Here is a 14,969-nt window from a genome sequence, read left to right as displayed (position 1 = left end):
CTGCTCCAGGTGAGGCTTGAACTCAATCTCAGCATGAGTTCAATCACACCACTGGAGCTGCAGAAGTCTCTTTTTACACAGACTAATGCAATTGCAATTAGTAACGAAACTAATGAGAACTGCAGCTGTGCACCTGAGACAGGATGTTACCGTATTAATTTTAACACTCCAGTCAAACAAGCAGACATGTCACTATTGCTAAATCGTTACAAAAGATGCCAACTAATGACCAGTTTTATTTTAAACAGAACTTTACTGAAAGTTAAACTTATAAAATTACCTGAGCAAATAAATACAACAAATATTGTTCCTCTGACCTTCTCAGCATTTGTTTAAATTAATACATTAATTTATCCACGGTGTGCCTTGTGCTTACTTTTCAGAACTTTGATTTTCTCTCTCTCCTGTGTCAGTAGGAGCTTACATTTCAAATTAAGTTCTTTAATCAGTTCCAATATCCTTTCAAAGTAGGGAGGAGCAAGCTGGCATGTTGTTTTGCCTGTGGGTATTCTTTATGACTATATCTTCTGACACCTGTGCACAATCCGACAACATTACAAGAGAAGCGCTATAACAGGAGTCATAAAAATGCAAGAAGCCACATTGAACAATCATTCGGAATTGTAAAACAACTAACGCTTTGCTTGGCTGTCATTTGGTTTGTATATCAGTCCATCAAGAGCCAGCACCATCATCATCAGGTCATGTGCAGTCCTACACAACCTTGCGATTGACTGGGATGAGCTACCTTTTCCATCTCCATGGCATGCAGCACACTCTGGCTGTTTCAACACAGTCATTATTGGACCACAGTGCACTGTCTCTTCTGTCCTGTGGCTATCATAATCACTTTTAAGAAGCCAAGTTTTTTTCTTTAACATATGCTTGGGTGCCACCCATTTCCTTATTATCCCTGCTTTCCACTGATAACCACAAATACAGAGACCCATCACAATAAAATACTTAGCAAATCTATTCAGTTGACTCCCAAATTTTATAGAACATATTAAAGGCTCCCACTCCATTTATATAACCATTTGCTCTGTTCTGTTCTCTTCACTCCCTAGCATATCTTAAAACTCACAGCTACTAGTAATGATTGACATTAAACATAAATAGTAAATGACACTTCTGTAAATACACACATTAATGAACTTCATTATTAATAAATATGGTATGAGTGTAAAGCAATTTTAATTAATATTCCAATACATTTCCAAGCAACGGATTATTTCCACTATATTTGGGAGCCTTCTAATGCAATCCTGCGTTACACCGAGTACGGTGCTAAGCCATATGAAGACATAATTTAAATTAGTCTGCTAATTTAGTTACTCTGGAGTGCTGCAGTTGTTACTTTGTGTTCATTGCAATTGAGAACAGGTTAAGTTCGGCACTGCAGACTAAGCACAGCAGCAAAGTTTGTTGCAATTGGACTTAAGGTGGAGCACAAGTTTAGACGGCATCTGCGTTCTAAGCACAGGTTGAACTCCTGTTAGTATGCTACTTTCAGTTCGATGCAATTAACCCATAGAGTTTGCCCTAATAAGGTCTGAATGAAGCTTAAGCAGAGCCAACCCATTGCTTTTATAACTTCCATTAATCTCCACCCATCTTCCCTCGCTCACTTTTGATCTTTCTAAGCCAAGCATTTAACTGGAGTTCAGCCCAATGATACTGCTGAGAACCAGAGAAAAAATATATATATATTGTAACGCCCTCGCCTGGTGGTGAGGAGGAAGCGCCCCTAGGCGTGCATAGTACCGCTGGGCATTCTGGGAGTTGTAGCCGGGAGAGTCTGAGGGTCAGCATGATGACCAGCAGCTGACCCTACCTGTGTAAATAATGTCCTAGTAGTTCTAGTGCCCTGTGTAGTCTTATAAGTGTATAGCGTGTTGTTAAGCAATTACCACCCTAAAGATGTGTACGTGTTCTGTCAGTCTTCTCATGTTAAGAAGCAGAGTGCAGTTCTTGGAAGAAAATGAGAAGTGTACTCGCTTCTTTTTCAGGAAAGTGGTAGGCTCCAAGTCTGTCATGGAAAGTGTAGTTGATGAGGAGGGACGAGAGAGAACAGAGCCGAGTGCTATCCTCTCCTGCACCGAGGCCTTCTACTCAAGACTGTACAGCTCTACAGAGGTAAAGGATGAAGAAATTCATTTTTTCACCTCAAAGCTAGAAAACGTTTTGAGTGAAGAAGATAGGGAAGTACTTGAGAGGGATTTGACAGTAGAAGAGCTGAGACAGGCTATGGAGAGCTTACAGAAGGGGAAAACTCCGGGTGCTGACGGGCTCCCTAAAGAATTTTATTGCACCTTTTGGGATCTGCTTCAGGATCCGCTACTGCTCCTATTCGAGGAAAGCTATAAGACAGAATTGCTGCCTGACTCCTTAAGAGAAGGCACTATCTCTCTCTTGTTTAAGAAAGGAGCAAAGAATGACATAAAGAACTGGAGACCCCTCAGCCTGTTAGGCGTGGACACTAAGATCCTGTCCAAAGCCCTTTTCCTGCGCCTACAAAATGTAGTGGCCTCACTGGTAGGGAAAGAACAGACTTGTGGGATAGCAGGACGCCTGATGAGCGACAACCTGGCCTTGTTGAGGGATGTCTGTCTGTACTCGGAGGATCGCTCCCTCCCTCTGTGCATTTTAGGTGTAGACCTAGAAAAGGCCTTTGACCGCCTAAACCGGCAGTACTTGACATCGGTACTTGAGCACATGAAGTTTGGCCCCATCATGAGAAAGTGGATTAACCTGCTGTACACAGGTAGCAACAGCAGAGTAATGGTTAATGGCAATAGATCACGCCCCTTTGAAGTCTGTTCAGGGGTGAGGCAGGGCTGCCCATTATCCCCCTTGTTATTCGTTTTGGCTATGGAGCCCTTAGCCTGTGCCTTGCGCCAGGATCAGGCCATTAATGGGATACCAGTGCCTGGAAGTGGGGGAGGAGAGGTAAAGACATCTCTATACATGGATGACGTCACCCTGCTCCTCTCTGACAATGCCTCAATTAGCAGAGCTCTGCAGTGCTGTGATCGTTTCTCTTTGGCTTCCTCTGCAAAAATTAACAAATCTAAGAGTGAGATTTTTTATCAGAACTGGAGGGAGCCAAAAGAAGGACATGATCTCAGGCTGCAAGAGAAGAGAATTAAGGTCCTGGGGGTGTATTTTGGAGAAGAGATGGGAACAGTAAATTGGCAGAACAAATTGCCAATCTTAAACAAAAAACTGATGCAATGGAAGGACCGAGACCTCACCATGACAGGGAAGGTGCTGGTCATCAAAGCTGAGCTCTTGCCTGTCTTGAATTTTCTGGCTTCTACCTTCCCAATCCCACACCGTGTTGCGGCGGTGCTGAGGAGATTGATGTTTCAATTTCTATGGGGTGGGAAGCAGGAAAGACTCAGAAGGGAAATAATGTACAGGCCGCTCCCCTCAGGGGGGAAGTCTGTCCCAGATATTGCTACGAAGCTGCTGTGCATTTTCCTGGCCTCTGTGCTGAGAGGCTTTGCAACAGCACCTGCAGCGCGTACCTGGACTTATTTTTCCAGGCTCTGGATAGGTAGGGAGGTGTTCAGAGTGTGGGGTGTCAGACCCAAGCTGGATGTCCCACTCTCTGACACATGCCCTGCAATTTATGGGACAGTTAAAAGTTTTCTAAGATCTCACCCAATTGGCCATATTCCCCTCCGAGATGTCAGCGTCCAAAAACTGGAAGATTTCGTTGCACCCCAGAACAATAGGCAGACCCCTGTGGGCATTTTAACATCAGCCCAAACAAGGAAGGTGTGGAAACACACATCCTCTAAGTTTCTGTGCAACATTCACAGAGATTTAGCCTGGAGTGTCGTCCACCAGTGCTTACCGGTACGAACTTTCTTGTACCGTAGGGGCCTCACCCCCAGCCCTCGCTGCGTTAGGGTGGGCTGCGGCGAGGAGGAGACTGTGACCCATCTCCTGTGGTCCTGCTTTTTTGCTAAGGCCTTCTGGGCACAGTTTGAAGATTGGTTGCAAGCTCTCTCGCCCCAATTTACCCTGACCGCTGCTTTCGTCATATACGGCATCTCTCCTGTCAAACTTCCTCCTGACGTGTTTGACAGGATCTGGGCCGTGGTGAACAGTGGGAAAGACGCCCTGTGGAGAGTGAGGAACATGGGGCTGTTCAAAGGCATCGAGGTCCCAGTCAAGGCAGCAGGTAGCCTGGCCCTGTTCATCACCCGAGAGAACTATTACCTCAGAGATCTGTGGAGAGAAGGGAGGGAGGAAGCAGAAAATCTGTGGGAAATAGAGAGCATAGGTCAATATCTCAAGAAACTGTGAAAAACATTATGATGTTTAAGTAAAGAATGTGATTTGCACCAGAAAAAAAGAAATTGTTGCTATGTAACTGGTACCGTGTCAAAATGTAATGAGATGTGATCATATATACTGTTTTAAGTATGTATATTAATGTAAAGCGTTCTAAATTGTGATGTCCTGTACTTTTTTGTGAAAAGAAAATAAAGTTCTTAAAAATTGAATCGTCTCCACTGGTCCTTTGTTCTGAGAAGAACCTGTAAATGCTACATTGGTGTCAGAAGCGGCAGGATGGACAAATCTTGGCAGACATTAACCGATTCTGTCAAGTGCTGGCTGACTCTAAAAGAGACAGAACCCATCGGCAGCGCACAAAGGGAGCCTGAGCAACTCCTGGGTGCGACAGGTGGCCACAGCCCTTACCAGGGCTATCCAGTAGTGGTCCTGCCGGTAGAATTAGGGTGACTGCCCGCTACTCCCGCCCAGTGGATGCCCCAAAGAGAAGATACCCTCCCTGCCGGAGCTGACCAGCGATTCCCACACCCATCAGCGCGGGTGCGACCTGGTCGCTACGACGGGGAAGCGCCTTGGGAAACCTACAAGGCGCAGTTCCAGCTCGCGGCCCGGACGAATGGCTGGTGCCGGGCGGCGCTGGAAGGAGTGGCCTGCCAGGTGCTCCTGGACATCCCGGAGGAGGACCGAGGCGAATACGCGGCGCTGGCAGCAGCCCTCCAGCTGCGCTTCGGTGTAGAGGAGGCGCCGGACTTGATGCGGGAGAGGCTGGCCCTGCGGCGGCGCCGACCAGGAGAGCGACTGGGCCCGGTCTCCGCGGATGTCATGTTCCTCGCCCGCCGAGGATACCCAACTTTTCCCTGGGAGGCGCAGCGGGAGATGGCTCTCCAGGCCGTTCTCAAGGCCCTCTCACCCGAGGAGCTGCGGCGCCACGTGCAGCTGACCGCGTCAACATCGCTGGAGCAGGCCTTGGCCCTTGCTACATGGGCTGAGGCGGTGTTCGGGGTGACTGGAAGCGCCAGCAGACGCAGTGCGCCCTGCCAGCTGACCGAGGCGGCAACGGAGGAATCCAGCAAGGGGGAAGAGGAGCCAGCCCGTGCAGCGCCTCCCGCGGAACAGACCCGCACGCTGATTTGCAACCGCTGCGGGAAGAGAGGACACCGAGCCCGGTTCTGCCGGGCACCCGAACCTCGCACTCCCCGATTGGCGTCGGGAAACGGGAACGGGGCGGCTCAGCACGGGGAAGGCCGCCCTTGAACACCTCAACCCCCGCTCCGGAGAGCGCTGTAAAAACTGGCGCCCCTCACGCCACCGTGGGGCGAGTCGGCTGTAGCCGGGGCCTGTACCTCCACTGCCGAATCGAGGACCAACCCTGCCTGGCCCTACTCGACACCGGTTCATCGGTAACCCTACTCCGGCCGGGCGTCCTCCCCGACACCGAGGGCACCAACCCCCCAGGATGGGAGGCCTCCAGCCTGCGGCTGAGGACCGTGACGGGACAGCTCGCTGCAGTCCGGGGGAAACAGGTGCTTGCCTTCCATCTGGGTGCAGAGACGGTGCGCCACCCCTGCTACCTCGCAACCATCCAGGAGGACTGCATTCTGGGGCTGGACCTACTGCAGCGAGTGGGGGCCAGTTTGGACTTGGACCGGCAGGAGTTGGTGTGGCAGGGGGAGCAACTTCACCTGGTGGAGGGCAGGCCCGGCGATGGCCGAGGGACGCGGGCTTGCCGGAGCCGGGGGAAAAAGAGGCGGCGGCAGCGTCAGTTGCTGGGGCAGACCAGGCCTGCGAGCCGGGGAGCGAGCGTGCCGGATCCTGCCCCCGAGTTGGCTGGGGGGCCAGACAAGGCGGCGGCGGCGGGGGCCGAGCGTTGCGTGGAAGCGAGGCGTGCCGTTGAGGACCTCTTCCAGCGGAGCTGCGAGGGCCTCGATCAGGACCAGCGGCAGCAGCTCCAGGAGCTACTCGCCCAGAACGAAGACCTCTTTGCGGCGAGAGATGAGGACTGCACCCGCACTGCCCTGGTCCAACACGAGATCAACACCGGCGACGCTCGGCCCATCCGCATCCCACTGGGACGCATGGTTCACGCTGAGGAAAAGATCCGGGAGATGGCCGCAGCGGGGGTGATTGAGCCCTCCGCGAGCCCGTGGTCGGCGCCAGCTGTACTGGTAAAAAAAAAAGACGGCTCATGGAGGTTCTGCGTCAACTACCGCAAGCTGAACGAGGTCACCCGGAAAGATTCCTACCCCCTGCCGAGGAAAGATGACACCCTGGACTACATCACCGGGTCGACCTGGTTCAGCTCCCTGGACCTGCGCTGCGGCTACTGGCAGGTACTGCTTGCTCCCGATGCTCGCCCGAAGATGGCCTTTTCCATCGGCCTGGGCCTCTGGCAGATTACTGTCATGCCTTTTGGCCTGTGCAATGCCCCAGGGACGTTCGAGAGGCTGATGGAGAGGGTGCTGGCATCGGTCCCGCGGAACCAGTGTGTGTTGTATCTGGACGATCTGCTGGTTCATGCCCGGGGTTTCGACCAGGCCTTGACGAACCTCCAGGCGGTGCTGGCCTGCATCCGCCGTGCTGGCCTGAGGCTCAACCCCCGCAAGTGTGAGCTCCTGCGGCGGGAGGTGACCTTCCTGGGACAAGTTGTTGGACCGCGAGGGGTGGCTACGGACCCAGGTAAGGTCGCCGCAGTGAGGGACTGGCCGACTCCACGCACCGTCGCGGAGCTCTGCAGCTTTCTGGAGTTGGCCTCGTACTACCGGAGGTTCGTCCGGGACTTTGCCAGCATCGCTGCCCCGCTGCACTGCCTCACCGACAAGGGCCGCTTTTTCGACTGGGACTCGGGCTGTGAGACTGCCTTCGGCTGGTTGCGTGAAGCTCTGGTGGGGGCCCCCGTGCTGGCCTACCCCGACCCGCGGTTGTCGTGTGTTCTCGATACCGACACGAGTAACTCAAGTGGGTGCGGTGTTGGCGCAGGAGGGGCCGGATGGGGAGCGCGTAGTGGCCTACTATAGTCGGGCTTTGACTAGGCCTGAGCGGAACTACTGCGTGACCCGTCGCGAGCTGCTTGCGGTGATGGCGGCTGTCCACCACTTCAGGCCGTACCTGTTCGGGACCCGGTTCCGGTTGAGGACCGACCATGCGTCCCTCACCTGGCTGCTCCACTTTAAGGAGCCAGAGGGGCAGATGGCGCGATGGATAGAGATTCTGCAGGAGTACGACTTCACTGTGGCCACGGCCCGGGAGGGTCCGCTGGGGGTGGGCCTGCCAGACCTGGCGCAGCGTCAGGCAGCTGATCCTGACGTGGGGCCGGTGCTCCGCTGGAGGGCAGCAGGAGTGCGGCCTACGCAAGAGGAGCTCGCCCCGCACCCAAACTCCGTCAAGGCCCTCTGTGCCCTGTGGGAGGCCTTGGAGGTAAAGGACGGGGTGCTGCGCCGGGGGTGGCGGGTACCCTCCAGTGGCAAAATACGGTGGCAGCTGGTGGTGTCTCGGTCACTCCGCGGGGCGGTGCTCTGAGCGGTGCACGGCCAGCCGGGCGTGGGGCACTTCGGCGGTAAAAAAACTCTGCAGCGTCTCCGAGGCCATTTTTATTGGGGTCTTTGCCACCGGGACGTGGAGCGGTACTGCCGAACGTGTGCGGTGTGCGTGGCGCAGAAGGGTCCCCCCGAGCACTCTCGGGCCCCCCTCCAACAACACCAGGTGGGGGCTCCTATGGAGCGGGTGGGGGTGGACGTTTTGGGCCCGTTTCCGCGCACCGAGGCCGGGATCCGCTACGTCTTGGTGGCCATGGATTATTTAACGAAGTGGCCGGAGGCCTACGCTCTCCCGGACCAGAGTGCCCCCACGGTGGCCGATGCACTGCTGGAGGGGATGTTTGCCAGGCTGGGGGTGCCGGAGGAGTTACACAGTGACCAGGGGCGTAACTTCGAGTCCCAGGTCTTCGCCAGAGTATCCCAGCGCCTGGGGATCACTAAGACGCGGACCACACCGCTGCATCCCCAGAGCGACGGGTTGGTGGAGCGGTTTAATCGGATGCTCCCAGCTGGCCACCCTGGTGTCCCGGCACCAACGGGACTGGGACCGCCACCTCCCCCTTGCGCTCTGGGCGTATAGGACCGCGGTCCAGGAATCCACCGGGTGCACCCCAGCCTCGCTCATGCTGGGCCAGGAAATGCGAACCCCGGTGGACCTGGTCTTTGGCCTGCTGCCCGAAAACGGGTCGGCACTGCCGGCTGGACCTGTGGCAGCGGATGCAGCGGGTGCACAGCTTTGCACAGACCCACCTGACACAGCAGTGCGGCAGAAACGGCACTACGTGGGAGGGGCCCGCTGAGGTACTCGAGGTGGTGGGCGAGGTCTGCTACCGTGTCTGGTTGCGAACACGGGGGAGAGTGGTGGTCCTGCACCGAGACCGCCTGGCCCCCTACCAGGCCCGGGAGGAGGAGCCATGTGGGGAGGCTATAGAGGAGCAGCCAGGGCTGGAGCTGACCGATAGTGGGGCGTCCATGGGTCGCCAGCCGTCACCGCGGCGCAGCAGCCGCTCACGCAGGGTTCCACAGCAGTTAGCCGAGTACGAGTACAGCCTGAGGGGGGTGTTCGACGTCGACGAGACGCCAGACGCTTCAGGTGGGGACAGTGTAACGCTCTCGCCTGGTGGTGAGGAAGAAACGCCCCCAGGCGCTCGTAGTACCGCTGGGCATGCTGGGAGTGGTAGCCGGGGAGAGTCTGAGGGTCAGCACGATGACCAGCGGCTGACCCTACCTGTGTAAATAATGTCCTAATTGTTCGAGTGCCCTGTGTAGTCTTGTAAAAGTATAGTGTGTTGTTAGGTAATTACCACCCTAATGATGTGTACGTGTTCCGTCAGTCTCCTCATGTGCGTGTATATCCTGTGTTGGGTTTTGTGTGGTTGTTAACGAATAAAGCTAATGCTTGTTTGTTAATCGCTTCTCCACTCGTCCTTTGTTCTGAAAAGAACCTGTAAATGCTACAATATTCTTTACTCAGCAGCTTAATTAAAAACAGCTCCCGTGATGTTCAAACCGATTTTTTACACAGAACACTGACACAGCTTTGCGTTCTGAATCTCTTTTTCTCGTGCGTTTATTTAATGTGGCACAATGCACTGGGATAGGGGTATTCTGTTCACAAACCAATAGCATTTAAACCACAGCACCCACAATGCTGCAAGTAAGTGTTTTGAACACTAAGCAGAGAGCGATGTCTTCCTCGTTAGTATAGTGGCGAGTATCACAAAGAACGCTTTGAAAAGCGTCAAAAGCAAGTCATTCCAAGTTGGTCGTTTGTGTTTTCCATTCAGACGCGAAATGCTGAAATGATCTCTCGGCTCCTCGGTTGTCATTTCTGCTACATAGAGGAATCACAGCACGCGTGTTAAAAGAAGACTGTGATATTTGGTGCGTCTTGGATTAGACGAGATTAAAGAGTGAGTAGTTTTGTTTTTATATTTCTGTGATGTAATGGGACCAATGAAGAATGTGGCATTCAGACTAATGTGGAGTATTTGTTTCCTTAGGGATATTGCCACTACCGTATACTGGGGCATTAGGACCCATATGGACCGCAGAGTGAGCGCCCAGCGACAGAAACCAGACGGTACCGTGTGTCGGGCTCGGCTGCGAGCAGGACAATGACTTCACTTAAATGTTTAACTGATAAAACCCAAATGAACCAAACCTGTATAAATTAGTGGTGGAAAGGAGTCTTTTTATATAGCAAAAGGTCTCCGATCCTTTGGTAAGAACGATGGGCATATAACCCATTGTCCTCAATATTAGAAATGAATCCTTGAGCACTGCTGTTGTACCAACGGTCCATAAAAGCCTAACATTACCCTTTCTTGCATAAATTGTAGAACATGCCGTCACATTTCAGTTGCACCTCAGTAGCAGTTTGATCTATTATCACCCTACTCCCCACCTCAGAACCTTCGCTCTTCTTATTCTGGTCTCCTAACTGTCCCCCAAGCCCCTCTACACTGTATGAGTGACAAGGCCTTCTCCTGTTATGCCCCCAAGCTCTGGAACTCTCTCCCCAAGGATACCAGAGTCACCTTCCCTAAACTCCTTCAAATTCAGACTCAACACCTTCTTCTGTAGAAGAGCCTTTACTGAACTGGTTCCATTCTTTACCCCTCTGCTTCTACTTTCCTTAGTACCACCATCCATGGTCTCCTCTGTCTATTGGAATTGTTTTATCCTGTGTATTCTTATTGTAATTATGTCAAGTGCTTTGAGAAGCCACCTTTGGAACCATTATATAAAATAGTTTATCCTAAATCCTTGAAGCTTTAATAGGGCAGTGCAGTAGGGCTAAAAATTGACAGTGTTAGTGGGCCAGCAGGATTTGTGCAAATTATAGGTAGTCACAACGGGAGACTAGGATTCACTTAAAATTCATGACATGGGACACTGAAACAGGGGAGGGGCTTTGTGTAGTAAAGGTTCAGTCTCAACCTACACAGTTTGAGCTGCTGGTAGAGGTGGTTGTGAACACCTGTCTTCCCAGTCAAGTACTGGGATCTCCAGTCTCAATCCTAATACTTCTCATGACTGTCCACTACCACAAAACCAACACCCGTAAGACAAGACCTCCAAGACTCTAACTGTACCATTATTCACTGATGTTTGTGCACCAGTATTGTTCTTCTGCTAAGGAAGGAAGGCCTACTTTATACCAAGCCCCTGTTGACAATTCCTTCCTTGTGTTTCTTTTAGTCAGTTTGTGCAGCCTAGAATAGGACATCAGATCTCACTCTTACTGGTCACTACAGTAGCAACTCACACTCCATAAGCACTACCCCTCTCGGAAATGGGAGAATTTCCAGTATATTGAACACCTGTCTCTCCCCCCGTAAAAAAGAGACACGGCCCTGCCCAAGGAATAGTGCGGCCATCTTCCCCCAGTACAACGCTTTATTACTCCAGCCATTTTCAGTCCTCATTGGCAGCAAGACAGGAAGCATTCTTGAAAGTGGAACCCCCACAAATACTTCCATTTATTAATGGGTCTCACTCCCCTTGAATTCCTCCACCCCATTCAAACCTATAAACCATAAAGAAACAAGGGCAGGCAGAAGGGTCTTTCACAGCTTTATTGAGATGTTGCCATTACAAGGCAAGTGGAGGCAGGAGAGTCACAAGGGCCAGGCTGGAGCGTTCATTCAGGCACCTGGGGAGGAAGAAGGAGAACAATCAAGCTGAACTGCAGGACACCCACCCCTACAGGAGCTCCTCCTGCCAGACCCTACCTGTCCACTGGCCAACATCTCCAAAGTCCTCTGCTCCCTCCACATCCTCACTGGTGCTCTCAGCATCTTCACTGGAGCTCTGAGGGTCTCCCTCCTCATCCTCAGTCCAGTCAGCTCCCACATCCAGAGGACCCTCTACTGGTGCCACAGCCACCTGACTGCTGGTCACCAGGCTCCTGGTACCTGTGGACAAGCAGCACCCAGGAGTGAGGGATCCGCTATACCCAGAGTCCCACAGTGATGCTACTCATCTAAACAGTCCCTTTGTCCAGCATGGGATCGTTCCTCAGTTGTCCAAGCATGGTTGTCTCTTGGGCAGAGATGCATCCACAAGGGATAGAGAACCAGACCCACCTTCATTCCAGCTGCCAGCACACCTGGACTCACAGCAGGCACAGACCTCATGGTCACCATACAGCTCCTCCCACCTGGAGGAGAGGAGGACAGGTGAGGCCTCCACCTGGCATGTCCCAGAGCACCCTCAGCAGGCTCCTTGCAGAAGGAGCTCTTCGCCTCCCTGTTGTAGGTGCAGGACTTGGTCCCTGGTGTTGCTTTAGCAGGAGCCACAGCCATGACAGTGCATGTACAGCTCAGTCACTTCATGCTGCAAGAGGGAAAGCCACAGCATTAATGGATCAAGGCCAATAGAGGGACAGAGAAGGACCTTCTGCCATCAGTGAAGGCAAGCTGGCAACTCTAGGCACTACAGCTGCCACAGTCTGGTTCACATCTAGATCATGGATGGAAAAGCAGACAATGGATCAGTAGAGCAGGAAGGCTGAGCAGCCTTTGAGAGCAGTACCTTCCTGGACAGCTTCTGGAAGAGGAAGGCATCAAATCGTGAAGCTGTGCACATCCTTCTGCTTGGAGGTGACAAACCTGGACAGGCAGCCATCTGCCTTGCTGTCCACCATGTACCTGGGGACAAGGACAAGGATGAATCCCTGCAGGCTCTCGGGGCTCCTGCCCACCTCTCCTCCCAGAAGGGGCCGTACCCCAAGTTGTTGATCACAGGGAAACGGGGCTGGGAGTGCTGGTCTGGTTTCTCCGTTACATAACACGAGCGGATGTACAGCCTCTGCTCCACTGTGGCAAAGTAGGCAGTGGCCTGGAAGTACATGGGCTGACCCAGGAAGTACTCATCCTTAGGAGAGAGCCAGACCCAGTGGGCGAGAGAGAGAGAGAGAGAGAGAGAGAGAGAGAGAGAGAGGCAGGCAGGCAGGCAGCATTACACCTGCACACAGGACCCCCTGCAGGCAGGAGGAGCCACTCGCTCAAGGAGCTTACAGTTGGTGGTGAGCAGGACAAAGCTGTGCTTGTTCTTCAGGTCCTTGAAGAAGGTCCTTCTCCTGGCCCACGTGGGGACATAACCAACCTTGTAGGAGTCGTGGAACCTGCAGGACAGAGGGGATGAGGGGCTTCTGGACACTTTCCTAGCGGCTTCTCAGCAGCAGCAGAGCCCTGCCTACCTGTTGTAGGAGCACTTGACCGGCACAGAGAAGGGAATGAAGCGATGCACAGGTGCACTGGAGGAGGGTGGGGCATAGCGGAGAGTGTTGGAGTACACCAGGTGGCCCTGGACAACCTGCAGGGTCACAGAGGAAGGGATATTCCCAGGCAAGGCAACCCCGACACTAGTCCTACAGCTCACATCGATACACTGCCTGTAGATGAAGACCCGCTTACCGATCGCTCGGTGCCGCACTCGTGAAGCCCGTAGATGAAGTAGAAGTAACTGCGTGTGGTTCGGCTGACGCTGCAGTTGCCCAAGGTCACCTCCGATGGCCGACAGCTGAAGCCGAACAGGAGCCGACTGACCCTCACATACATCCTGCTGGAGTCGCACCACACAGCCACACCTCGGGTGCCCCCGATGGCCGGGCGAGCCGGCTGCCGCCCTCGCTGGGGAGGAAACAGGATGCTCTTGATGTAGGCGGGTAAGGGGCGGCTGCCGGCTTCGGGCTTCATCTTCTCCTTGTTGAAGTAGGGCGAGTACGCGTCTCTGGACACGGGAAGGCGGCGAAAGTCGGGAGCCAAGGACTGCGAGTCGTTCTCGCTTGCAGACAGGTCTTCGGAGGGCGCATCTGCCAGGCTCAAGTCCTCCAACTGGGCTGCGTCTTCAGGAGCCGGGAGGTCGGCCTGGAGCGCTAATTCCCGAGAGTCCCAGCCAGCAGGCCCGGCGGAGATCAGTGCAGGGAGCCCGGCCCCTTCGCACAGGCACAGCACAAAGAGAAACGAGCGCATTGCCAAATTGACGTCCCGCTAAACTACTACAGAAGTAAGACAAATAAACCACCAAACTATGTTGAAGCAAGAGAGCATAAAGTGTGAACGCGGTGACTAGGTTTTTATACTAGCAGGACTATGCTACCACACACATGGTCACACTACCGCTCAATCAACACAATCAATTACACACAGAGACCCGGATTGTTCTCAGCGTCTAATTAGAACCTGCTTCCAGTCTGAGGCGGGACTCCGTGAAGCCGCCTGAACACTTTCCCGTGTGTATCTGAGCTCAGCGGAAGAGTTCCACGCAATTTCGACAGAATTAAATCACCCACACGTGTAAAATTTGCTCAGATTAATTTATTGTTCAATTAGTTTCTAAATTCCAAGGACAGTGTGTTAAACTCGCTGTCAGACAGAGTTCGGAACATGTGACACGTCCGTCCACACTTTCTTTTATCGAGGGGGCTGTTCTATCAACATGTACCGCAATGAAAATAATTTTACTATTTTTCATGTGTAATTGCATGTCATATTAAAATGTGTAATACAAGCATTTATTTGCTTCCCAGTAAAGAAATACTGATCAGCTTTTGACATGATCTGCTAATAATTTGTCTGATTTTCCAGAGATTGCTTTTGCTTCGCAGCACTGAGAACCAATGGAAGCCCGTTTCCGCCAGGGAGTAAAAAAAAAAAACGCACTATGGTATCTCAGAATTGTGACTTAGAATCTTAGAATTGCGACCTAAAAACTCAGAATTTTGACTTTAGATCTCACATTTGCGACTTCGAAATAGCCCATATTTCATTGTCGGAGTTCTGAGTTACCAAGTCGCAATTTTGAGTTACTTAGTCGGAATTCTGCGATACCATAGCGCGTTTTTTTAACTCCCTGGCAGAAACGGGCTTTCATACATTTCAATTAGTCTCATCAGTGTAGAACAAGTCAATGTAGAACCATTGCTATGTCTGTCTCTTGTTTGTATATAAATGAATGTCTTTGACAACTTAATGTTAGTTTTTAATTTAGTTTTACGATGTAGGTCATACGTTAACATATCCACGAGCATACGAAATTTCTCCCTCCTGATTCAGCTCATGCTCCATAGGAGTGAAGCGATTCCTCCTGCTTCTCGTACAACCATATCAGAACAGAAGC

The 14,969-nt window shown here is 52.4% G+C and overlaps 1 protein-coding gene across 1 annotated transcript; it reads right to left on the bottom strand.

Moving 5' to 3' along the window:
- Window positions 1-12,806: 12,806 nt before the first annotated feature.
- LOC148824451 (uncharacterized) lies at window positions 12,807-13,822 on the bottom strand. Its single transcript, XM_088926454.1, has 3 exons — window positions 13,265-13,822; window positions 13,048-13,163; window positions 12,807-12,972 (listed from the first exon to the last, which is right to left on the bottom strand). Exons 1-3 carry the CDS (start codon window positions 13,820-13,822, stop codon window positions 12,807-12,809), a joined length of 840 nt encoding a protein of 279 aa, XP_088782580.1.
- Between the last annotated feature and the right edge of the window lie 1,147 nt (window positions 13,823-14,969).

The sequence above is a fragment of the Atractosteus spatula genome, chromosome 10 (genome assembly GCF_055471065.1).
Source record: "Atractosteus spatula isolate fAtrSpa1 chromosome 10, fAtrSpa1.hap1, whole genome shotgun sequence".
In the NCBI taxonomy this organism is placed as follows: Eukaryota; Metazoa; Chordata; class Actinopteri; order Semionotiformes; family Lepisosteidae; genus Atractosteus; species Atractosteus spatula.
Note: the sequence above shows the minus strand (reverse complement) of the source record. Positions and strands in the feature narration are given on the sequence as shown.